Here is a 24,631-nt window from a genome sequence, read left to right as displayed (position 1 = left end):
TAAGCCATATATAAATGAATGGTCACTTCTGTGTCCAATAAGACTTGATTTACAAAATAGACAGGAGGCCAGATTTGGTTTATGAGCCATAGTTTGATGATCCCTGCTATATGCAAAAAGCCCAATTTATCTTTTACCTAGAAGTTTAAAAAAATACATCTTTTAGACAGATAGTTTTATGTGAATGTCTGTGCTCTCTCTCTCTCTCTCTTTCTGTGTGTGTGTGTGTGTGTGTGTGTGTGTGTGTGTGTGTGTGTTTACTCACTGGTATATAATTTTATGTGAGTTGTTGGGGTACATGTTTTATAATCTTCTTACCAATCTGTAGAGGACTTTGTCGGTTACAGATAGATAGAACTACATTTTCGGTGCATGCTTATACTTTGTTTCAGGGGTCAGCAAACTATGCCCACAGGCCACTTGAATTTGCAAATGAAGTTTTTGGGGGGAATACACCCACCCCCATTTATTTAGGAGTTATTTATGGCTGCTTTCACACTATAATGGCAGAGTAGAGTAGTTGTGACAGAGACCATATGGCCCGCAAAGTCAGAGATGATTTACTCTCTGATCATTTATAGAAAAAAAGTTTGCCAACTCCTACTCTCTTGTATGGCTGTACGAAATTTTACTTAACCCACCATCATTGCTGGATTTTCACTGTTTTATATATAACTCCAACCCTGGATATCCTTAAAGACACTAATCTTACTGTGCTGTTGGTTAAAAGAAATCAACATTTTAAATTGATAATTATTGTCAGCTTACCATTAAAAAAAATTGTACCACTGTAGACTCCCACAAAAAGTATACAGTATTGTCTTTGTCTTAATGTAATTTCTTCTACTCTTGTAAATCTAATAGGCGAGGGAGCTTATATTCATTTCTGATTCTTTTATTGTTGAAATGGACTATCTAAAGTAAATTATTGGCCACTTGTATCTTGCGAATTACTTGTTTGGGAGCATCTCCCTGTTCTCTGTCATTATTGTTAGGTCTTTTTATCAAGAGTATTGCAGATGTCTTTGTTTATAATGCCTTATGAGTTTAAAAATTTCATACAGATAGTTTCCTTTATGCTTTATCAAGCGCGTGTGATGTTGCTGACTAAAGATAGAGTGGTTGGAGAGCACAGGAAGACTGCAATGGCAGGACTGGCCTGTCAGGCTGCTAGTTCTCTGAGGCTTTGGACGTTTTAAGTGATTTTCCCTATAGCATCCCTGTGGCAGCTGACTTCAGACTCCTGAACATGAATTGTCTTCCAGTTGTTAACTCACAAATCTAGCTTAAAAAAAAAATCTATGCTTGCTTATTTTCAAAGCAACTAATAAACGTGCAGTGAGCTAACGGGGTAGAGCCCTTCTTGCAGTCAGTTGAGAATATTTTGAGCCAAGGGCACAAGTTTTGATTTTTTTTTTCAAGATTTTATTTATTTAATTGACAGAGCGAGAGAGGGAATATAAGCAGGGGAGTGGGAGAGGGAAAGGAGGCTTCCCACCAAACAGGGAGCCCAACGTGGGGCTCAGTCCCAGGACCTTGGGATCATGCCTTAAGCCTAAGGCAGATGCTTAACGACTGAGCCACCCAGGCACCCCAGGGCACAAGGTCTTAACCTCAAGTCTTTTTTTTTTTTTTTTTTTTTTTTTTTTGCTCCAAGCGCATGCTAGGTACAGTCACTATTGATCTCACCTGCAGAGGGGAGGCAGAGGCAAGCACTGACTCCATGTACTTTTTAGGTTTTGCCGAATCCTCTTTCCAGAACATTAGAGCCAGGTGAGAAATAGGATGTTTGGTATTACTGCTGTCTTTGACACCCAGTAAACACTGCCACCTCGTTGGCTAGAGAAATACAGTGGGCTAAACACTGTATGTCTCTGGGATAGAATCATGCTGCTGGAGAGGTAACAAAAGAATGTCTCTATCTTACGAAGCTGACTTATTCTGCCTCATTATATATGTTGTGTTTTATGTGTATATGAGCAGAGATACCTGTGCCAGAGTTCTCTGCTTTCTGGCCATAACAGCATGGCTGCTCTTACCTTCTTCTAGGCAGACTCAGTGGGATCCTCCTACTTGGGAAAGCCCAGGAGATGATGCCAGCCTTGAGCATGAAGCTGAGATGGACCTGGGAACCCCAACATATGATGAAAACCCCATGAAGGTGAGTGTGGCTTACACGTGTTTTCTGATCATTGGGAGTCTGTATCCTGTCGTTTTGCAGGGCCAGTAGCCATGTGGTCTTGTGATTCTATTTTCCTCATTGTTCTGGAGAATTAACACATGTAATAAATGCTGGAGAGGACTAAGACATCCAAACTGTACAGAAGTATGGTATGTAGAGCAAAAAATAAAAGCCCTCATTTCTTTTCAGTTGCTCTCTTGTCGTCTTACTTCCCTCTGTGGAGATAGATACTGTTAAGTAGTGCAGGAATTCTCAACTGAGAGCAGTTTTGCTCACCAGAGGACATTTGATAATAATATTTAGAGACATTTTTGTTTGTTACAGCTGTGGGGATGCTACTGGCTTCTAGTGGGTAGAGGCCAGGGAAGTCATAAAATATCTTACAGTGCTTAGGACAGTTTTCCGCAACAAAGAACTGGCCCACAATGTCAGTAGTGCCAGGTTATGAAACCTTTCCTTGGCATATATTCTTCTAGACCTTTCTGGAAAGCACACACAGGTATCTCTCCCCTTCCTTCCTTCCTTCCATTTTAAACACATAGATACAATCATGGTATTTGTACTCCATCATAACCTCCTTTAACCTCCTTTAGCTCTTTGGGCACTTGACTGGCTCAGTCAGTGGAGGATGTGACGCTTGATCTTGGGATTGTGAATTTGAACCCCATATTGGGTATGGAGATTACTTAAAAATAAAATCTTAAAAATACCTATCTATCTATCTTAGCTCTTGTAGATATGCTGCATTCTTTTTGATGCTCTGTGTTTCTTTCTAAATGTGTTTTAGCTCATTAACTAAAATTTTACATAGATGGTGTGGTTCAGTGTCCTGCCATTTTTGGATTGATGGGTCTCGAAAAAGGTTAACTGTTTACATAAAACCTCACCAAAGGAATATGCTACATGCCCCCCACCCCCACTTTTTTTTTTTTTTTTTTTTAAGAGTTGGAACAGAATATTTTACTACGGAGATACTATTTTTAGAACAAAGAAGGCAAAAAGCTTATTCCTCATCTCTCTCTCTGACAATACAGTAAATACAATTAGAGATTAAGTAAATTAAATACTCAGTGACTGACTTACAACCATTTTTTTTCCCATTTGTAACAGGACTCACTGTCTCCTAGGGTGAGGTGTCCGAAATCAAAGACCATATTTCTGTGTCCTAAGATGTGAAAGTACCTTTTTTTTTTTTTTTTTTTCCCAAACAAGAAGAGTCTCTTAACTAGTTAAGTCATTGGAGAGGCTGGGAGGGGGAAGGGGACAGAAAGGAAGGAGCTGGAGTGAGAGAGTAAAATGGAAACAACATACCTTCTTTCACATTTTATTCAGTTTGGGAGAAATGTTTTTCTTTCTTCATATATTTGCATTTGCCCAAAAAAGTATGCACTTAAGTTAAATCCATGTGGAGCTTACTAAATTTCAAAAGAATCATTTGAGTTACTTAACCTCATCACTGTAGCTATGGTATTGTCGCATTTTCTTGACTCATTTAGGAATATGCACAGGATTGTTGGGCAGCTGCCATTGAAAGTATCCAGAAGCTTACTAACAAGAAACCACAGTAGCTCCCTCTTTCCAGACTTCTGTAGCTCTGTTAGTTATATCTTTTGAAAAATAAACAGAAGGTTTGAGAAGAGATCACTGGTGCAGAAATACAGCTGAGCTTTGAGACCAAGTTTATGAAACATATCAAGAGACATTACCTTTTGCACCTTGACTATTAATCATGATTCAGTCTTTTGGTCTGTAGAATACTATTTGATTGTAGGAGATACATAATGCAAAAGCTCACTATATACGTATTACTCAAAGTGACTGTATTTATCAGGTTGTATCTGGTAACATACAGAGAAAGTAAGTAACCTGTTCCAGTCAAGGCTGTGGGTTCTTAACTCCTGCCCTAGATTAGTTTCACTAGATACATACACTGAATTCCCGAAAAGTACTCTAAATTCGTGTGATATTCACAGCGACAACTGTGGAAAAATATGTGGCTGTATAATTAGGTTTTAGTGGAAAACAGTTCTAATCTATAAACATACTGGAGCATCAGTTCAAAGTTAGGATTAGAATTAATACTGTTCTTAATAGATGGCAGAGTAACACATGTTCGTTTGGTTGACCAGATTTGAAAATTGGGAGAGAATAGTCCACAGGTGGACCATGTAGGGATGCATGTATCCCTTTCATGAATTATAAATATGAAGCTCTTACTGCATGCTTATGTTGTGAAGCCTGTGTGAAATTTGAAGGGCCAGACCTCAGCCAGGAAATTGGTCAGAGTATAGTGGATGTAACTTGACTATGATTAAGGACTTCAGAAGGAAGAAAATAGCTTTCTATGGGGTTTAAGCCACCAACTAAAAATTGTAATTTTTGTTTTAATTGTGCAGTGAGATAATGAGATGACCCCCAAGATGAAATTGCACTTGGGAATGACCAAAATGGTGGAATTTCTCCTATCTAATAATGGAAGAGCTTTCCTTCGTGATTTTCTAAAATGTCAGCAATAAGGGGTACCTGGGTGGCTCAGTTGGTTGAGTGTCTGGCTCTTGATTTCATCTAGGTCATGATCTCAGGGTTGTGAGATCAAGCCCTGCATAAGCACTGGGGAGGGAGCCTGCTTAAGATTCTCTCTCTCCTTCTCCCCACTATAAATAAATAAACAAATAAATAAAATATCAGAGATGAGAGGGAAGATTTTGTTTTTAAATAATGGTACCCCACCACTCATTAGCTTAAATTTAAATTAGTGGTCTAATGTAAGAGACTGCAAAGAACTCTATGTATTTTTAATACTTTTTTTGAAGCCGGGTAATAGGCTTCTGAAAGAATAATCTATTTTAACTATATACTGTTACTTTGTTTATTATTATTTTTATTATTATATTTTGGTTTATTATATTTGGTTTATTATTTTTGTTACTTTGTTTAATATGTGAGCATGTATTTTATCCCTCAAAGTGTGCCTCATTTGTTATAGAAGGACAGACCAGGAAAGTTAAGAAATCAGCACACTTGCATTTATAGCAGAGAGGTGTTTGACTGAAGGACTGAAATGTATACTTGTAAGAGTACTAGAGTTTTTTCCAATTCACATAGTGTAGCCTTTCTCTAGCATTTCTTAAAGCCTAGTCTCCTGACATTTGTTTCAATTATATCATTAAATTATTTCAGGAATGTTAAGCAACAGACAACAAGAAGCCCATTCAGGAGTCTGTAAAAGCAAATATAAGTCCAGCATTTAACTCAAAAATAACTGCTGTATCGCCGTGCCCCCTGTGTGTCAGGATAAGGGGATGATGTATGTGTAAAGATGAGGAGTGAGAAATTAGAAAGAGAAAACATTCCTCCTACCTCTTAATTGCCTGAGAGGGGTTACAAATGAGACTTCTTTTTTTTTTTTTTTTTTTTTTAAAGATTACAACTGGGGCCACGGCAGGCAAAGGAAGAAGCAGACTCTCCACAGAGCAGGGAGTGCGAGACTCAAACCCAGGACCCTGGGATCATGACCTGAACCAAAGGCAGACACTTAACCGACTTAGCCACTGGTGTCCCCAGAGTGAGACCTCTAATAGAGATACAAAGATACCTCCTTTCAGAGAAAATAGGAGAGAAACTGATCCATTCTTCTTCTTTGCCTTAGTACAAATACATACATAACTCACTCTCTGGGAATTCAGATCATAGTGAGAGTGCACAAAGTAATTAGGCTGCCAAATACAGTTGTTGTTTTTTTTTTTAAGATTTTATTCATTTATTTGACAGATGGAGATCACAAGTAGGCAGAGAGGCAGGCAGACAGAGAGGAGGAAGCAGGCTCCCCGCTGAGCAGAGAGCCCGATGCGGGGCTTGATCCCAGGATCCTGGGATCATGACCTGAGCCGAAGGCAGAGGCTCAACCCACCGAGCCACCCAGGTGCCCCCCAAATACAGTTCTTATTGTGAACAGATAATGATAGGTTAGAGATGTTTTCTCTCCCACATGGAATCAGAGTCAGACCAAAACAGGACTTTTATAATATAACTTCAGTTTCTTGAGTGCGTTTGCCTGTTCGTGAAATAGGTGTACCATTTCTACCTGAGCAGAAGGTAAAAACCAATTTGAGGTTTTACACCTAATGTTAGATTTTACGTAAATGGCATATTTGGTAATCAGCTCAAAACACTTTTTTTTTTTTTTAAATTCTTTTTTTTTTTTTTTCAAAGATTTTATTTATTTATCAGAGAGAGAGAGGAGGAGAGAGCGAGCACAGACAGACAGAATGGCAGGCAGAGGCAGAGGGAGAAGCAGGCTCCCTGCTGAGCAAGGAGCCTGATGTGGGACTCGATCCCAGGACGCTGGGATCATGACCTGAGCCGAAGGCAGCTGCTTAACCAACTGAGCCACCCAGGCGTCCCAGCTCAAAAAACTTTAGCCATGTAATTCAGAAGAAAGGAAAACAAACTGTCTTTCTATGGCTATTTGCTTTTGTCTAAAATTTTTCTCCCTATTCTTGCATATAAAATATTTTGTTGTTTGCAGCATATTTTTTTTATAAGATTTTATTTATTTATTTGACAGACAGAGATCACAAGTAGGCAGTGAGGTAGGTAGAGAGAGAGAAGGGGGAAGCAGGCTCCCGCTAAGCAGAGAGTCATGGGTAATGAAAAGATATGTTATAAAACCATTCATAAGAGTTTGAGTTGCTCTGCTTTGGTGCTTACAAATCCCTCTATCTGTAGCGCTGTTCTGAATTTTTAGAGCCCGATGTGGGGCTCCATCCCAGGACCCTGAGATCATGACCCAAGCTGAAGGCAGAGGCTTTAACCTGCTGAGCCACCCAGGCTCCCCTGCAGCATCTTTAATATTGCACCTTTATATTTGCAAATGCTCTTTCAGTTGTAAATAACAAAAATGCAGCTCACGCCAGCATAAACATAAAGAGACATACTGGTCTGTATAACTTCGGAGTCAAAGATTATTGCAGTCTTTGATTCTGCTTCTGTCTTGTGTGTAAACACAGCAAGTGTCAAGTGTGGAAATTCTTTTAAGGAGAACAGCTCATAGTAGTTAGGAGTCCTGTGTAAAGTGCTGTGTGCTGTGGTTGAGGGTGAGGGATGATGGTGGTATGCCCTGAGCCCCCACCACTCAGATAGCTCGCCTGCTCATGGGGTGATCCCTGCGACTCCTGTGTTAACTGTCCTTGATTTTCAGTTAGTGATTCACATAAAGAATCAGTAAGATCAATTTCTGGATAGCCAGGAGCTGAACCTTCAGCTCTTATGAAATTAGAGTTTAGTGATCTTTGCGTATGCATAATTCTTTTGGCGTTGTTTTGGTTCACTACCTAGAGGGTAGAAGAGAATACTTGTGAAATCCACTCAGGTGCTGTGGACTGTGGAAGCTGGGAGAAGTCTGCCCATCACCTGCCGCAGAAGGCTGCCCCCTCCATATGGGAAATCTTTGAGTGGGCAGTGATGTGGTGAGATGCCTGACTTCAGGAACATTTACATTACTTGGTGAAGGGCAGGCACTTTGGGTGGTAGGAGAGCTGTTCTTCAGAGATTTTTTAAAATCTCCTCACAGAGGAGAAATAAACTATATATGAAATTTTCACTGGTTAAAGATTTAAGAAGGTTTTGTACAGATTTTGGCTTTAGGTGCTTTACCTATCAAGAATAAAAGGAGGTTTATTCAGCTTATCTATGACCTAGAGGTACTTAAAATAAAAATTGATTGAATGCATCTCTCAGGAGAGTAGCTGAGTGGCTCCTCAATGTCTACAATGTTTATATCTCAGGGCTTTTGTCAGAGCCCTAAAGTTCGGAATGACGCGTCAGATAGAGGGATTTGTAAGCACCAAAGCAGAGAAACTCAAACTCTTATGAATGGTTTTACAACATACCTTTTCATTACCCATGACTCTGACAGTCTCTGCCTTTTGATTGGTGTGTTTAATCTATGGACATTTAGTAAATGTGTCAGTAAGGTTGGGTTTAAGATCTATCCTCTTACTATTTTCTAATTTTTCATCTGTCTTCTGTGGGGGTGTGTGTGTGTACTTTCTTTTGGATTAAATTTATATTTTTGCCTAAAATAGTTCACTGGCTTTTTTATTGGTTTATTAGCCATTCCTCTTTTATTTTTTAGTAGCCGCTCTAGGGAGTGGCTATCAGAGTATAGTGATTATATAAATCCTTAGGGATTTTAAGACCCTTTCAAGGGAGCCATGAGGCCAAAACTATTTTCATAATCATGCTAAAATATAAGCCTTTGCCACTCTCATCCATTCCCAAGTATACCGAGGAATTTTCCAAAAGATACATGACATGATTGAATACAGAAGGAAGTGAGAATCCAGCTGTCTTCTGTTAAGCCTGACATTTAAAGAGATTTCCAAAATATAAAAAACTGTGCCACTCTTACCAGTTTCTTTAGTTTTGGAAAAGAAAGTTATCTTTCCACAAAAAAATTATATTTACATATGATGGTTTTGTTAATGTTGTTTAAAAAGAAATGAATATTTTTTTCTGTTTGAATTTAATTCCCCCCCTTTTTTTAAGATTTTATGTGAGAGAGAGAGCATGCACACAAGTTGAGGGGAAGGGGCAGAGGGTTCCCGCCAAGCAGGGAGCCTGATGTGGGGCTCCATCACAGGGCCCTGGGATCATGACTGGAGCCCATGGCAGACACTTAACCGACTGAGCCACCAAGGCGCCCCTGAATTTAATTTCTAATATGGTAAATTTGGTTAGATAGAACCCATATGAACAAAAGCTCTCTGGGATCCTCAATATTTGAAGAGCAGAAAGGAATCCTGAGACATAAAAGTTTGAGAACTACTGCTCTGTAGCTTACAATATGAATATTTATCTTATTAGAGTGTCCTGTTATATCAAATACCATTTTATGGATAATTCTAAGAACCTCCTTACATTTTGCCCCCTCCTGTCCATTGTTCTATTGTTGCCATATATTTTTTTATTCTTTCATATGCTATGAACCCCAGAATTTATTATTTTTTGCTTTAAATAGTTTATTATAGGTTAAAGAAAATTTTTTAAACTTGGGAGCAAAGTGGTTTTTTTTGACCACATATTTGCCATTTTTCATACTCTTTATTCTTTCATGTAGATTTGAGCTTTTTCTGGAACCCTTTTCCTTTAGACTGAAGAGTTTCCTTTAATATTTCCTCTAATATTTCAGGTCTAATGGTGATGAGTTCTCTCAGTTTTCATTTGTCTGAAAAGGTTCTTGTCTTTCCTGTTTTCTTTTATTTTTTAATAGACTATTTTTTAGGGCAGTTTTAGGTTCATGTCAAAATTGAGTGTAAAGTACAGAGAATTTCTATATAACACCTCCCTGTCACTGCACATGTGCGGCTTCCCCCCCACTATCAACAGTCTGCCAGAGTGGTCCGTTTATTACGGTGAACCTGCCTTGACATATCATTGTCCCCCAAAGTCTGTAGTTTGCATTAGGATTCTTGATGTCGAACACTCTGTGGGTTTGGTAACGTGTGATGGCATGTATCCACTGTTACAGTATCAAACAGAATAGTTTCACTGCCCTACGTACCTTCTGTGCGTTCCTCCCTCCTTTTCTACCTCCCTCATTCCTATCCCTGACAACCACTGATCTTTTTACTGTCTCTCTAATTTTGCTTTTTACAGAATGTCATTGAGTTGGACTCATAGTATGTTGCCTTTTCAAATTCATTTCATTCACTTAGCATTATACATTTAAAGTTCCTTCATTATACAAGTAAGTCTTTTCATGACTTGCTAGCTCATTTCTTTTTAGCATTTAACAATATTCCACTGTCTGGATCTACCACAGTTTATGTATTTGTCCTCTAGCTACTGAAGAACATCTTGGTTGCTTCCAAGTTTATGGAAGTTTTTATGGGCATAAATTTTCCATTCGTTTGGTAGATACCGAGAATCACAGGTATGGATCCTATAATAAGTGTATGTTCAGTTTTGTAAGAAACTGCCAGAGTACCTTTATTTATTTATTTATTTATTTAAAAGATTTTATTTATTTATTTGACAGAGAGAAATCACAAGTAGATGGAGAGGCAGGCAGAGAGAGAGAGGGAAGCAGGCTCCCTGCTGAGCAGAGAGCCCGATGCGGGCCTCGATCCCAGGACCCTGAGATCATGACCTGAGCCGAAGGCAGCGGCTTAACCCACTGAGCCACCCAGGCGCCCAAGAGTACCTTTATTTTTGAAGGATATTTTTACTGGGTAGAGACTTCTAAGTTGATACTTTATTTCCCCCTTTCATCACTTTAAAAGGTGTTACTCCATTTTTTCCTTGCTTAACAGTTGTTTCTAATAAGACTATACTTATCTTTGTTCCCCCAAATATATATCTTTGTTCCCTTTCTGTCTGTCCTTATAATTTTGTCCTTATAATTGGTTTTTAAGAATTTGATTGTGGGGGCGCCTGTGTGACTCAGTCATTAAGTGTCTGCCTTCAGCTGGGTCATGATCCTGGAAATGTAGGTCAGATTTTAATTGTCTTAAGATCTTGGTGTCCTACTGATGTGATTACTGTATGATAGGTACTTGGGAATCAGTGAATGCTTTTAAAGCAGAGGAATCAGTTAAATGTGTTTCCCTTGAGCAATACATTTTGGGGGCTCATGGGCTCACTTGTAAAGGTAAGAATGGTAGCAGGGAGATCGGATTAGAGATTATTATATTAGCTTAGGCAAAGTGGGGGGTTAAGAATGGAGATTTTGGGTATTCATGCAAAGATGTTTAAGATGCATCGTGGTCAAGGCTTCACAAACAAGGATATGGAAGAGGCAAGGATAGCCTAACGATGGCTTGGGGAGGTAAAATCTCATTATTCAGTCTAGGGGATGAAGGAAAGATGAGGAGGAGGTTTGGAAATAAGTTGAGTGTGGAATTTGAGCTTCTTACAGGATCCAGGATAAGAAATGGCTGGTAGGCAGTTCTGTTTAGGTTTGAGTCATCAGTAAATTGGTGGTTTTTTGAAACATTAGGGGGATATGGTACCCATATGGGTAAGGTGTGTAATGGGCAGAGAATTCTTTAAGGAGTGCTGTGAGATGCTGGATGGTTGGTTTTGAAAGCTTTTGATGCTGAGACTAAGCATCTGTGAGAGTCCTCCTTCTCTGTTTTCCTCCAGTGTTGTTCCCTCCTCTTTGTCAGCTTGTGCTCTCTTCCATCATCCATCATGTGGTGAGTGTAATGTCAAGCCTTCCCTTTGAGGACTCAGACGTGAATCATTCCTGACTGCTTGCATGATTAAGAGCAGCTTTTACTGCTGCTTTCTGGCTTTTAATGAACATTCAGACACAAGTGTAGTGGATGTCCTAAGTGTAACTATGTGGAGTGTTTGTTGGGTTGAGGGAGTCGGAAGAGGATGGGATCAGAGGCCAAGAGTCTTTTCAGTTAATGGTCCCATCTTTGGCATTGGGGTAATTTGCAAAAGGATTCCATATGAAATCACTTCCCAGCAATGGAGAGGGATCCAGGAAATCATATTTGAGAGAGGATTGTCAAAAACCAGAGCCCAGATCTCTGCAGACCAGATAGTTAAGTTGCCCAGTAAGCACAGCCTGCCTGATAGCTGGGGGACCAGAGAGAAACTCCCAGGACTGTACTATACTCAAGGCCAGATGGAAGGAGTAGGAGGCCTTCTGGTTCTTAGTGATGGCTTTAGGACCTTCGTTCCGGGTTGATCAGCTCCACTTTTAGGGGAAGTAGATGGGGCCTGTGTGTAATTTATTCAGGCTTTTGAAACACTCTTTCTAGAAGCCACTTTAGAGATCTTTCTGTTCTTATCCAGTCTCTACCCTTTTTTTCTTGACAGAACGAAGTGTGGTGCCTTATTTAGAACTAACACTGAAATAAGTATTTTTGTTCTTTCTACTACCAGAGGTGGTCGCAACTCCAACACAGAATATACTGAGCTTTTATTATTTTCAAGGCTCCTTCTTACTTCACCTTTTAATTGATGTACACAGGCTCACATGTTGCAGAGTTTAGGTTGAATTGTATAGTGTTTCTGATAAGCTCAACTTCTGCTTCTGGATTCATGCTGCCCTGAAAGATACAAAAGTTCCTCCTTGAATAATGTTTTACATTTTGTGTTCCAAAGGACATTTACTAAAATCCCCAGAGAGAGAAACATTAGGTTGGTATATCCTGCTCTCTTTGTCAGGACTCCTTCCAGCCAGCCTGTGCTCCTGAGTTCTGAGGCACTTGAGCTCTGGAACATGGTCATTTCTGCTTATATAACAGAGGATGGAGTTTGCGTTTGTTGTGCCAAACTGTGTGTGGTTACCAGAGCCACCCATTACGCTTAAAATCATTCCCTTTCTGAGCTAGAAAGACTTGAAACCTCACCTCGGGTAGTGTGAAGATACTTAGGCCTTCCCTGTTATATTCATATCTGGTCATATTCTAGCCAGATGCCCTGGAGTCCAGATATACCCCTGATGAAGGCTGACAGCAGGGCGAGCTGCTAGAGGCAGTAAGGTCTGGCTGTCTCCTAGGCCCTCCGCCCACATTTCATTGTGTGCTCTCATCTGGCTGCTGTTCATAGTTTCCCGCCCGAATCCTCCATTGGCTGATGATGCCCCATATGAGCCAGTGGGCGGAAAAGGCAAGCTGATTATTGCAGAAACCCTGGGAAAACATTGTGGAGTTTTTTTGTTTTGTTTTGTTGGGTTTTTTTGTTTGTTTGTTTTGCCTATCAGAGTGCTTTCCCCCTCTCTGATGGATTCCTGGAATCTCAGGAAGACCACTTGCATGACAGCTAGATGTTCTCTGCCTCATGGGAGAGCTCGTTATGTTTCTGGGACCATTGGTCCAGGCTAATTTGGTCTTTTCTGGTGTGGAAGGATTTTTAATTGGCAGTAGGCATTTGAGAAGGTTATCTACACTGGTTTTAAAAGTTACATATTATAGAGAGGCTGACATTTTAAATGGGACTTTCCTGGAGTTGGGGAGGTTTTTCATGTCCCTGTCTGTCAGGTGCTGTCCTTCACTCAGACTCTGGCTCCAGGTGTTGCTCGGCATTGGGCCTGAGGAAGTGTTAGCCGGTTTCTGAAATCATCTCTCATGCCATTTGCAGACCACAGACCAAGGAGGGATACGTGAATTTCAGGTATTCCCTTGAGCACTTCCTTTGGGTAATGATGTAAGTCTAGGCACCCTTCATTTTCTTTTCTCAGCCCCAGTTGCTCAGCTCTCAAAAGGACCACAAGAGCTAGACAGAACTGAGTGGGCTGCACTCTGTAACTGTGTCTTTAATGCTCTACCACCCTCACCAAGTCAGAGATTAAATTAGAAAGCTGTTACATATGCACTAGGCTTACTTACTAGCTTTCTGAACACCTACCCCATTCAGAGGGAAGCCGAACACTCCTCCTTACACAGCGCCCTTACTGAGAGCCTGGCCTCTCCTGTAGGGCCAGGAGCCTTGAGACGGCTGTCCTACCTCCAGGGGCTTTCTGGAAGCCTTCCTGTTGCTCCTCATTTCTGAGAGCAGCTGAGGGTGTGTCGAAGTTTCCTTGGCTTATTCAGGCCCTTCTTGAGCCCTTGCTACCTGAGGTCTTACCGTGAAGCACAGCGGCCCACTCCCTTACTGGAAAAAATAACCACAAAACCCCAAAGCAAAACATTAGGAAACAGAGTTACAGTGTGCTTTTTGGTCCCGTTTCCTGAAAACAGGTCGAATCTCTATGTTCTGAATCTGTATGTACTCTGCCCTCCCCTTGCTGCTCCCACAGCCACAGAAAGTAGAAAAATGGCAAATATGTGAGGTTTTTATAACAAATCAGAGAAAGCAGATTTGTAGCAGCCCAAAGCCAAGGGAGTGCCACCTTTCTCTGGAGCCAGTCCAGAGCAAAGGGAGCTGAATAGCTCCTCCATCACCAGTGCCTTCAGACTGTTTATGGAAATGAAATAATCAGCACTAGGGGATGGGAGGGGAGTCGAGAAATTCTCTGCTCTCAGCGGCTAGCCGAAACATGAAGTACCTCTAATAGCAACTGCGGTGTCTCTGTCCGTCTGAAAGCTTTCCGAAGGGAATGCTTGTAAATCTTTTCTCTGGAAAATTATGTTTACTAGTGAGGGGCTTGATGGTTGCTGGTGGGCAGAGGTGTGGGGAGATGGCCCTGCGTGGCAGGTGCTCTGAATGCCAGGGCTGCCAGCCTCCGGCCTCTTGGCAGTGGCTGCTGAGGAGGAGCTTGGCAGCCTCCTCTCTAGCACAGCGGGGAAGGAGTATTTTTAGGTTTGTTATCATCTTACCAGCTTGGGACAGAGTATTTTCTGTGTCTTTGCATCGATTAATCTGTTCACTTACTTGGACGGCCCTCGTCTCCACGGCCCACCCCTGCCCCCCGGACTGTGACCTGTCTTTAGTCTTCACATTCCTGAGCTGGAGATACCAGGCCGCAGGGAGCCTCTGCTGAGGGCTGAGACTCTTCCCTACAGTGCAGCCATACTGCCTTCGGAGGAAAGATGACATGTGCCCAGGGGGAACGGAGAGGCCTGGATGAGGACCGTGGTGTGGTCTGACTGTCCAGTTCCGTGTGAAAGGTCTTCAGAACAGAGCATTCTGCCCTTATCCTGGAATCCTAGAAGGTCAGAGCTGGGAGAAGTGGAACTCCCTGAGCCCAGGCCTCACTTGACAGTGTGCGTCCTGACGCTCAGAACAGGAACCTGAGAGGTCCATCAAACAGCACGTTCCTCTGCAGAGAGGGTGACTCTGAAACAACTGGAAATGCTAGGAACATCAAGGATGTAACTTTAACTTAGGGCAGAGAATGTGGTTCAGAGGAAGGAGGCCACAGCCAGGTGTCAGGATTGAAACGTGAGGTGAGACTGTGGCTAACAGCAGCCACGCTGACTCCCAGCCATGCTCGCTTAGGATTCTAAGTGGATCTTAATACTACGAGTCAGGTATCCCAACTGGGGGAAAGAAAGGAGCATTCTGGAACATCAGGACATCACTGACCTGACCTCTTGTGCCAGCACTGTTAACGTTTTCTTTTCCATTTCTAGACCTCAAAAAAGCCCAAGACAGCAGAAGCGGACACCTCCAGTGAGCTGGCTAAGAAAAGCAAAGAAGTATTCAGAAAAGAGGTAAGGTTTGGTGGGTGTGGGCCTAAGCTCCACAGGCTTAAGCCTGAGCCCTTTCCTTTCTTGTCCTGAGTGTTAGGCTGCCCTGCATTTGGGTCTTCCCTTGCTTTTTTGGTGTGACTGTATGGTCGCCACGTGAGGGGGACCCGCTGGAACGGTCCTTTGTAGGTGGGTGGTTAACACTTTCATATCCATTGTCATTTCATCCCTCTAGCTGCTCCTGAGGTAGGCAAGACAGGAACTGTCATCTTATGCAGGTGGAGGACCTCTTAAGGTTCAGAGAAGATAAGTTCTAGACAGAAGACCTGAACTCCAGCCCTCTGGCTCAAAGTCCAGTTCTGTTCCTGCAGCCTTTCATTTGGTGGCTGCCTCATCCTCAGGGGATTGGGAGAAAGCAGCTTCTCTTCATGCTACTGGCAGTGTGTGTCTCCAGCTATCAGGGCACCAGCCTTGTCTGTCTCAGGGCATCTAGATTCTGAACTCCAGTCTTGATTCACTGACTGTTAGAGGAAACAGACCTGTGAATAAGGAATGGCCACTGTGTGCCGAGCATGCCATCTGGGGGCTGGATGCCACTGTTCGGGGTGTCAGGAAGGGCTGTTGAGTCGGGCTTAGGAAGGGACCAGGTGGATCGGGAGGGATGGAACTTCAGGCAGTAGAACATGCAGTAGCAAAAGAAATCATCTTCCCTTCGAGGGAATTGTAAGTAGTCGACAGGCCGTAGCGGAGGGCATGTGCAGGGTGTTGGGGGGTGAGGCCGGCCACTGCGGCTGCTTCATCCAGGGCCTGTGTGTCGGGCAGTTATGGGGCACCCGTGCAGGGCTGGAAGCCAGGAAGAAGGAATTCCCTGACTATTTGGGGAAGTGGACTGAAGTGAGAGAGTATGGGGGCCAGAAGACCATAGAAAAACTGAGTAAAAGCCCTTTCCAAAGCTAAAATTTAGTTTGTGGTTCTGCCTGTGTGAACTTACTGGTATTTCGGCTCAGCCAACCAGCAGCTGTTTGTTCAGTGCCTACCTGGTGATAACAGCCTTGTCCTTTGAATGTCGGGAGCATTCTGGAGTTTCAGGGATAGGGAGACCCTGTTCATGGTGCTCCCTGACAAAGTGGCGATCGCTGACCTCTTTGCTTCCTTTGTACTCTGGGGTCTTAGCACCACAGGTGCTTTGAGAGGTCCTGTGCAGGGGTCTCTTCTGAGAGCCTCTGGTAGGATAGACACTGTAGAGACAGCTCAGGAGGACACTGGACATTGTGTATGGGAAAGGGTCCTGCCCCGGGCTTCTCGCACTGGCTAGCTCACCAGGCCTGACGTGCTTCCTGTTGCTGCAGTGGGGGTCAGGTGACGTGTAACAGCAGATCTAAGTGACCTTCTGCAACAAATGCCTGTGTTCGTGGCATGGCTGAGCCTGCTGGTAGCACCAGAATGTTTTCTCTGCTCTGCCTCCAAGGCCGTAGTCTCTCCTTATGCCAAGGATGGGAGATTTTTTAGCGGAGACCCGGGGCTGCCATGAGATTCAGCCGTGGGGGCCCTTGCCTGGGTCTGCTTCTTCTGCTCTAAGTCCGGCTTGCTCATCTATCCAAGGCAGCTCTGTCCCTCTTGGGGCTGACCTAGGATCCTTTTCTCTTCTACCCCACTGGCCTCATAGCATTCTTCTATCCAAAACCAGCCAACCTGAGTGGCGAAACAGGAAGGATTGGCTGTCTCATTATGTCCTCAGCGCAACCCCTTGCCCTCTCTGTACTTGTGAGCAGCGTGTGCTCTTTCTCCTGCCTGCAGATGTCGCAGTTCATCGTCCAGTGCCTGAACCCTTACCGGAAACCTGACTGCAAAGTGGGAAGGATCACCACAACTGAAGACTTCAAACACCTAGCTCGCAAGGTATCCCCTCTGCCCAGATGATGTTCTGGGCAAACCGTGTACCCTTCATCATAGAAAATGGGATTTCCTTGCCAGAGGCTGGGGCTGGGGACCCAGGGAGAGGGAGGGAAGGTTAGGGAAGGGAGGGCACCCTGCTGGAGGGTAGGGCTCGCCGAGCTTAGCCTCCCCTTTCTGTTGACCCCCGCCCCCGCTGGCCCCAGCCTGTCTCTTTACTCAACCCAAGTCTTGGTGAGAAGGGCCCCGTGGCACCGGTCTGGCCTTACACCCTGAGATCCTTTCCACTCTGGTCTCTCTTCCTGTGTCCTGGACAGCTGACCCATGGCGTGATGAACAAGGAGCTGAAGTACTGTAAGAACCCTGAGGACCTGGAGTGCAATGAGAACGTGAAACACAAAACCAAGGAGTACATTAAGAAGTACATGCAGAAGTTTGGGGCTGTTTACAAACCCAAAGAGGACACTGAATTAGAGTGACTTGTGGGGCCAGGGTGGGAGGACAGGTGAGCAGGTGGGACAGACTCGGCAGAAGTAACCCTGCGGGCCCGCTGCCCCCCCCCCCCCTTCTGTCAGGGCTGTGTTACTGGTGACATGTCGCCCTGGGGAATTCAGACCTGCAGATTTCAGCTGAAAGCCACGAAAACGAGCCCCCTCTACAACAAGCGATCCCTGGTCATGAGCTGTTGGGGTGTGGTTGGAGGCCCATCAGAGGCAAGGGCTTAGGGAAGGACCCCGCTAAGATCCTGGCCAGGCCTAGCCCCACTCCCAAACCTGGGTCTCCTCCTTGGCGGTGCTGTCAGCGCACAGACCCATGCGCATCCCCACCCACGACCCCTCACCCTGACGATCTGTATAATATTTTAATGTATATGTGAATATATTGAAAATAATTTGTTTTTTCCTGGTTTCGTTTGTTTTTCATTTTGCTTTTAGCCTCTACATGCTAGATCACAGGAAGACTTTGTAAGGACGGTTTTAAGTTCTCCTGCAAGGTTTAATTTGTTATCATGTAAATATTCAAAGCAGGCTGCCTTGTGGTTTTGGCCAGCCTTGTGCTATGTTGATAAGATTGATTTACTGCTTAAAATCACTTTACTTTATCCAATTTTTACTGAACTTTTTATGTAAAAAATAAAATCAATTAAAGAACTTGGCATGTGTGTTCCCTAAAAGCTAGTTAGGCATATTTGTAAATAGTGGTGTCACTGGAGACAGGAGAGATGGTGGCCATAGTTGTTTGAAGTTCAGAGTTAATCCTTGAGCTTGGAGTTCTCCACAGGTCTCGCTGTGACTGACACTTGTGGCCTTGGGATCTTATGTGTGTGTTCAGGTTGGAGTCAGCTTGTGCTACCTGTATTCCAGAGCAAAAGAAGCGGACCTGAGGGCCTCATTGGCTGTGGCTTCTTCACTTTGGTTCATAGGTCAGGCAGGAGATGGGCACGAGTCTTCCGCTTTACACTTCCTAGCTGAGGAGAGATGCATTGACCCTCTTCCCTCCAGAACTTGAGGTCCCCAGGCTCATTGGAATGCTCCTTCGGTGGGCAGGTTCCCTGCCCTCCCCCACCAGGCACCCTGACACTGGGGTTGGGCAGGCACTAGAGGGAGGACCCATGTAAGGGGGTACAGTGCCCAGGCTGTGATTAAAAAGTGGACACCAGGGCGCCTGGGTGGCTCAGTGGGTTAAGCCGCTGCCTTCGGCTCAGGTCATGATCTCAGGGTCCTGGGATCGAGTCCCGCATCGGGCTCTCTGCTCAGCAGGGAGCCTGCTTCCTCCTCTCTCTCTGCCTGCCTCTCTGCCTACTTGTGTTCTGTCAAATAAATAAAAATAAATAAAATAAAAAATAAAAAAAATAAAATAAAATAAAAAGTGGACACCCGGAGGAGGTGGGGTTCAGTGTCGTCGTCCCCCCACCCCCACCCCCGCCCTCCACTTTAATGGACCAGTTGCCTGGGCTTCAGGAGGACCGCCGGCTGCAGGCTGGTCTGGAGCCATCTTTGCAGAGATTGGTCCCATCTCTTCCTCTCCAGGGCTGTTTTGCTCCCTGCAGCCACGCCCTTGGGGAAGGGGCTGTGGCTCCCTCAGTCTTGGGTAGGGTGGATGGCCGTCAGCACTCGCCTGCTAGGTGCTGTGCTTGGCACTTGGAGCTCGGGTTGTACTCGCTTAATCCCTACAACCCTGGGGACGGGGGCTGGCACTGTTTGGAGGAGATTCAGGCTCAGAGAGGCTCAGGAACTCCTATCCTCATTGCTAAAAGAGGAGAAAAACACCTATTTTAAAGTCCTGCTCATTAGGCATGCTATTTAATAATGTAGCCAAAGTGTTTTCCCAGGCTACTGCGGCCTTCTCAAAACTATTTAAGGCACATTATCTCAAGTGGATGGACTCTAATTCAACCCTCTTAACATTTGAGAGCTATTATAGAGAATATCTCCGTTAATGTGCGCATGAAAAGGGAGTGGCTCCCTTTTCGGGGGGGGGGGGGGTTTGTGGTGCAGGGGTGCGGCTCTACGCTCTGCTGCTGCTCCCAACCAAGTCAAACTCATGGTTTGACCCGAGGCTCCAGGTTTCAGATGTTCCAAGGACATTTAGGTGGCCTTCCATTAAAGGGGCATGACCAGGGAGTTGCAGAGTTTCAGACAGGACACCTTTGGAGAGGGATTGTGTTACCTTAGCTCCCTATGAAGTTTTTTCGGAAACATTCCCCATCCCTTGACACCTTGAGACTCCACTCCCCCTTAGTTATGACAAGAGTTGCCAGCCAATGGAGAAGCTCCGCACTGGCTTGCACATCCAGGGCCAGTCCGGTCCTCAGGAGCCCTGGGACGCACTCCCAGCCCCCCGAGGTGTGAGCTCTCCCAGCAGGGACCGGTCTAATTTCATCCAACTGAACGCCGAGCCCCTCCTGCTTTCCCTTCTGGGTTTCCCAGGTTTTTGCCCAACAGTCATCTTCACCTGCCCTTCCTTAAGGATGAGATTTCCAGGGTTAAGCAGCCCTGGCGAAGGGTTTCTGAGGAGCAGCGGTTTGATGCTGGGCACTCAGAACAGCCGCTCCCGATCACGGCACAGCAGAATAGGATGAAGCCCAGGCCTCCCTGGGCCCCCACTGAACCCCACGACTCCTGAGCTCGGGTGGCTGTTGCTTCAGTGCTCTGACCCTTGTGGTTGCCAGGATGGTGGCCACTGTTCCTAGGCAGGGGCCTGTCTGCTGCAGCAACCCCTTCTGAAGGCAGTAACTGACCTGCCTGCTTCTTCCGGGTGGGCAGACTCGTGGGGTACAGGCCCCTTGGGCAGGGGGTTTGACCTGCAGGCCCTCGGCTTGTGTGAAAATCACAGAAGCAGCTATGGAGTCATGTTTGGAACTTGCGTGAGTCTTCTAAGAGTCTTTCTCCTGTTTTTCTCATCTAGAGGTGACCTGCGGCCCAGGGCGTCTGCCTCCAGCCCCCCCTTGGTACTGGTTACAGCAGAATCACAAAAATGGTCTCAAGCCCAAGGCCTCTTGGTACCAATCTGAGAGTGTAAGGGGTTGGGGGGTGGGGGGGGCTCCTGAACACGCCATCCCAGTTACTGTCCTCCAGCAAGGGAAGCTGAAGTTCAGAAAGCTAAACCAGCTTGCTCCCACGCGCAGCCAGGGCACGGCAGGCACAGGACGTGAATGCCAGCCGGTGCCTCCAGTGCTTGCTGGGACACACAGCCACTCACACGCTCCTCCCACATCCCAGGGACCCTCTACTTTTTCTGGGCCTCCGCCTCACAGCCACCCAACTGTCCCACAGGCCCAAGGAGTCAGAGGCGGCACAGTAGTCCAAAGTTGCCTTTAATAGGAGATACAAAAGTAGAAAAACCAGCTGAGGCTGAATAAGAGGAGATGGAATGGGGAGGATGAGGGCAGGGCCACTCCTCCCGGCTAAATCCCCCATGTCCTGGTCCTGTCCTGGAGGAAGGTAGGACAAGGGGAGGTGAATGGTGGCCGGGTCTTCTCTGTTCCCTCCTACCAGAGCAGGCTGAAGCCACCAATGCCAGGAAGCTCAAGGAAGGAAAAGCATATGTGGAGTAGGGGGGAAGCACCAAAGCAGGTTCCCTGAGAGGCCAGGCTGTGGTGACATCGCTCACACCACAGAGCAGCCCTCAGCTGGGGAGCTCAGAAGCCGGACCACATCTTCACGGCCCAGGGCGGCCAGGGCGTCCTCCAGCACCCTGAGGGTGGCCCCACTGCCTTCTTTGACAGCCCAGTCCCTCAGTAGGGTGTGGGCTGGCACCTGGCCCTGGGCCATGATCTCCACAGCGTCCGCATGGTAGCCCAGGCGGCTGGCCAGGCCCTGCCAGCCCTTGTCAGGTTCGCCGGACACTTCCAGGAGCCGTTCCACTTCCTCTTGCTGCTGCCGAGAGAGATGAAGGTAGAGCCGGCAGCCAAGTTCAGGATGTGGCCCTGGGGTGGGAGACAAGAGGGTCAGATGGGATGGGCGGTATGGCTGAGAGGGTCTGAAAGTCTGTAGATTGGGGAAGGAGGCTCACCCTGGCTCCCGGGCAGCTGGGGATTGTCCAGGAAGACAACGCTGTCCCCATGCCTCTGGTCCCTGTCGAGGGCCCCCAGCTCTGCAGTCCGAGCTTTGGCCAGCTGCTGTCTTTGTTTATGTGAGCGCCAGCTGTAGGGAGCAGGGGGGACCCGCCAACCTGTTCCAGCCTTCACTGAGACAGAGAGGGAGCTGGCCGGGAGTCCAGATGGGGAGGGGTGCGCCATAGGGCAGTGCCCGCAGTACCTACCACTTGAAGGCCACGTAGGCGAGCAGACCAAGGACCACCGTGGCCAGGAGGGCACAGTAGACAGGGATAATGCTGCCTGAGGCCCCTGGAGGCTCAGGGGGGAATGGGGAGGAGGTATTGGGGGCCAGAGCTCCCCCTACCCATACCTCTTCCCTGTTCCTGTCCTGCACCCTCCGGGTCTTATCTGTAGAGAAAAGGACAAATAGGATCAAGAGCATGAAAACAAGGCCAGGGCCCCAAGTAGCGGTCACTTAGACTTTGCTGCCAGAAAGGTTTGAACCAAGTGTCCCCACTTCACAGAATCAAAAATTCACACCACAGCATCAAGATTGGCTCATTATCCCACCCTCGTCTCCAACAGCTTCCTCCTCTCTGCTCACCACTGTTAGACACCTAGCCCTTCCTGGGGTGTGGGGGGGTGTTCTCCTCTCTGGTGTCCAGACGTCTGCTCTTGCTCTTCTCCAACTGGCAGGTATCGCCTACTCTGGGAAGGCTTCCTTGATCTCTCCCAGTCTCTCCCTTTTCTGGCTCCTGCTGTGCCTCCTCTGTCTATGGCAGCATCACAGTGTGTCCTGTGTCTCCCACCATGTTTGGACCATGAGAGCAAATTGATACATGCTGGTCCCCATAGGGGCTTCTGCACAGGAGACCTTGTAAAGTTTTGCAAAATAAAGCTGAGCTAGAAGGCAAAAGAATGCTGCTGCTTGCTTCTGCCTGGAAGCCAGTTATCTCCACGATCCAGCGCAGGCAGGGCTTACGGTACGGAGACTCTAAAGCTTGTGACTGGACTTGTGTGGGACTTAGCCACCTACCCAGTGCCCCAAATCTGGATCAAAAGACACTTACCCACATGGAGCATGCCCTCCCTGTGGCTGGAGTTGTGAAGCATGGCTCTGCCAGCCAGCAGGGCTCCCAGGGACTGCATCTCCTGGAGAAGGGGTTGGAGTGTCATGCCAACACTCAGGCAAGGGAGCCGGGAGATGTCTTCTCTGAGTCCAAAATCCGCTACGTGTAGTGAGATGGGGAAAATTCTTCAGGCCAGATGCTGGGAGTCCCTTGGTGTTGGTGTCATTTGTCTCCAAATCCTGGCTCACTCCATCCTGATTGACTCCAGGGCTGGTTACCCACCCCACCTCTCCAAGCTCCCCATTCACCAACCTGGACCAGTTCCCTCCTGTGTGAGATGGGGTGGGGTAGACAGAGCTAGTCCCCACAGGCCAAAGCTGGAGGAGCCAGGGTACAGCTCAGGATGGAAGAGAGCAGCTTGGAAACCTTAGCAAACCCCTGGGATTTGAGTCCAGGGATGGCGTGAGTCCAGGGATGGCGTGGGAAGACCACAGAGACTCCCATCCCCACCTCAACCAGAGCCAGGCTGGAGACTTGCTGGCAGGGTGGGGTGGGGGGCTCCCCCAGATTTCACAGCATGAGCCAGCAGAACCCAAGTCTCCAAGGCAGGGCTTCCTGTGACTACGGCCCCGCTCCTGCCTCCAGGGTCAGATCCAGCCCTCACCTCCTGCCCGGAAACTGGACAGAAGGGTTCCTTGGTGGCCCAGAGGCCCCCTGGTCCCTTCTCACCTGGGAATTCAGATGGCCTGGAAGCAAGAAACCTAAAGGACAGGACTACTTAGTCCCAGGACCCACCTGGACCTACAGGGCTGATCCTGCTGGAATCTGCTTCCTAAGGCTTGGATAAGAGAAGCCCCATCTGGGCTGAGAATGGATCTTGCCCAGAAAGGCACCAAAAAGAAACCTGGGGGCAGGCCCTTTAACTCCCCAACATCCACCACCACATCCGGCCTGGTCTCCAAACTCACTTCCCTGCCCAGTCAGCAAGTGGGTTTGGGACAGAGACTGCAGTGGTCCTTGTCGCGAGTTAGGGTTATACATTTGTATCACTTACCCCGTAAGGGGCCCCTTCCTGGATCCTGGATGGCAGGTGGGCCTGTGACCAGCGCGCCTAGCCACGCCAGGCCTCCATCTGCCCGACCCACCCTGAGCTGCGGGGCTGAAGCCCCCACCCCCACTCCCGCCTACATACACACACACACTCGTCTCCGGGCTACAAAATACGTCCACGCGTGCCAACACGGACGCCCGCACCACGACGGCCTACACTCGCAGGATCGTGGGCCTCGAGGTAGGGGGACAGAAAAGCAGCCCCCACCTCTCGGTCGGGGGTAAGATCCGGGGCTCTGTTCCCAACCCCCTCCTGACCTGCGGCAGCCGCCCCTCGTGTCTCCCAGGATCCACTCAGGCTAGCGAGACCCGCGCCTCTGCGCCGCCAGGCTCCAGTGGGCCAGCCGGGAAGGCTGCGTGCCGTCCCTGGGGAGGCCAGCTCCGGCGAGGCGCGGAGCTGGGCGGGGCGGGCGGTCCCGGGAGCCAGCCCGAGCGCCCACGGAGGAGGGGCCTAGGCCGGAGCGCGGGGGCGCGCAGGGGGGCGGGGCGGGGGGCGCGGCCGTCCACGGTCCCACCCCGCGCAGGGGCGCGCACACGTGCGGAGGTGTCGCGAGGGAGCGAGAGAACGAGCCGCTGGGGAGGATCCGCGGGTGGGGTCCCCGGGGACAGGGGAGGGGCGGCTGGGGAAACTGAGGCCACGCGGAGGGGGTGAGTCGCCCGGGAGGGCTTCTGGGCCGAGGAAGGCGAGCCCGGGCCGGGGGCCTGGGCAGGCGGAGACGCCGCGCGCACGCATACTCGGAGGCGA

General features: G+C 47.1%; 2 protein-coding genes across 5 annotated transcripts in view; one reads left to right on the top strand and one right to left on the bottom strand.

The window, feature by feature from the left end:
* The window catches only part of SETD2 (SET domain containing 2, histone lysine methyltransferase), a 125,923-nt gene extending 107,606 nt beyond the window's left edge, over positions 1–18,317 (top strand). The window contains exons 18-21 of the mRNA XM_059160733.1: positions 2,050–2,161; positions 15,217–15,297; positions 17,071–17,172; positions 17,484–18,317. Of these exons, the coding sequence (XP_059016716.1) occupies positions 2,050–2,161; positions 15,217–15,297; positions 17,071–17,172; positions 17,484–17,645 (457 nt within the window). The 3' untranslated portion in view covers positions 17,646–18,317. The remainder of the gene's footprint in view (positions 1–2,049; positions 2,162–15,216; positions 15,298–17,070; positions 17,173–17,483) is intronic.
* Positions 18,318–20,966: 2,649 nt separating this feature from the next.
* Positions 20,967–24,501, bottom strand: LOC131823865 (death domain-containing membrane protein NRADD-like). 4 transcript variants are annotated; one of them, XM_059160728.1, is made up of 5 exons: positions 24,145–24,501; positions 22,777–22,935; positions 21,931–22,114; positions 21,682–21,812; positions 20,967–21,595 (listed from the first exon to the last, which is right to left on the bottom strand). In XM_059160728.1, exons 2-5 carry the CDS (start codon positions 22,880–22,882, stop codon positions 21,276–21,278), a joined length of 741 nt encoding a protein of 246 aa, XP_059016711.1. In that variant the 5' UTR covers positions 22,883–22,935; positions 24,145–24,501; the 3' UTR covers positions 20,967–21,275. The 4 variants fall into 4 exon arrangements, with proteins under 4 accessions (XP_059016711.1, XP_059016712.1, XP_059016714.1 ...); XM_059160729.1 differs by having other exon boundaries at positions 22,777–22,858; XM_059160731.1 differs by lacking the exon at positions 24,145–24,501 and having other exon boundaries at positions 21,931–22,609; positions 22,777–23,235.
* Positions 24,502–24,631: the final 130 nt, after the last annotated feature.

Source organism: Mustela lutreola, chromosome 2 (genome assembly GCF_030435805.1).
Source record: "Mustela lutreola isolate mMusLut2 chromosome 2, mMusLut2.pri, whole genome shotgun sequence".
In the NCBI taxonomy this organism is placed as follows: Eukaryota; Metazoa; Chordata; class Mammalia; order Carnivora; family Mustelidae; genus Mustela; species Mustela lutreola.
Note: the sequence above shows the minus strand (reverse complement) of the source record. Positions and strands in the feature narration are given on the sequence as shown.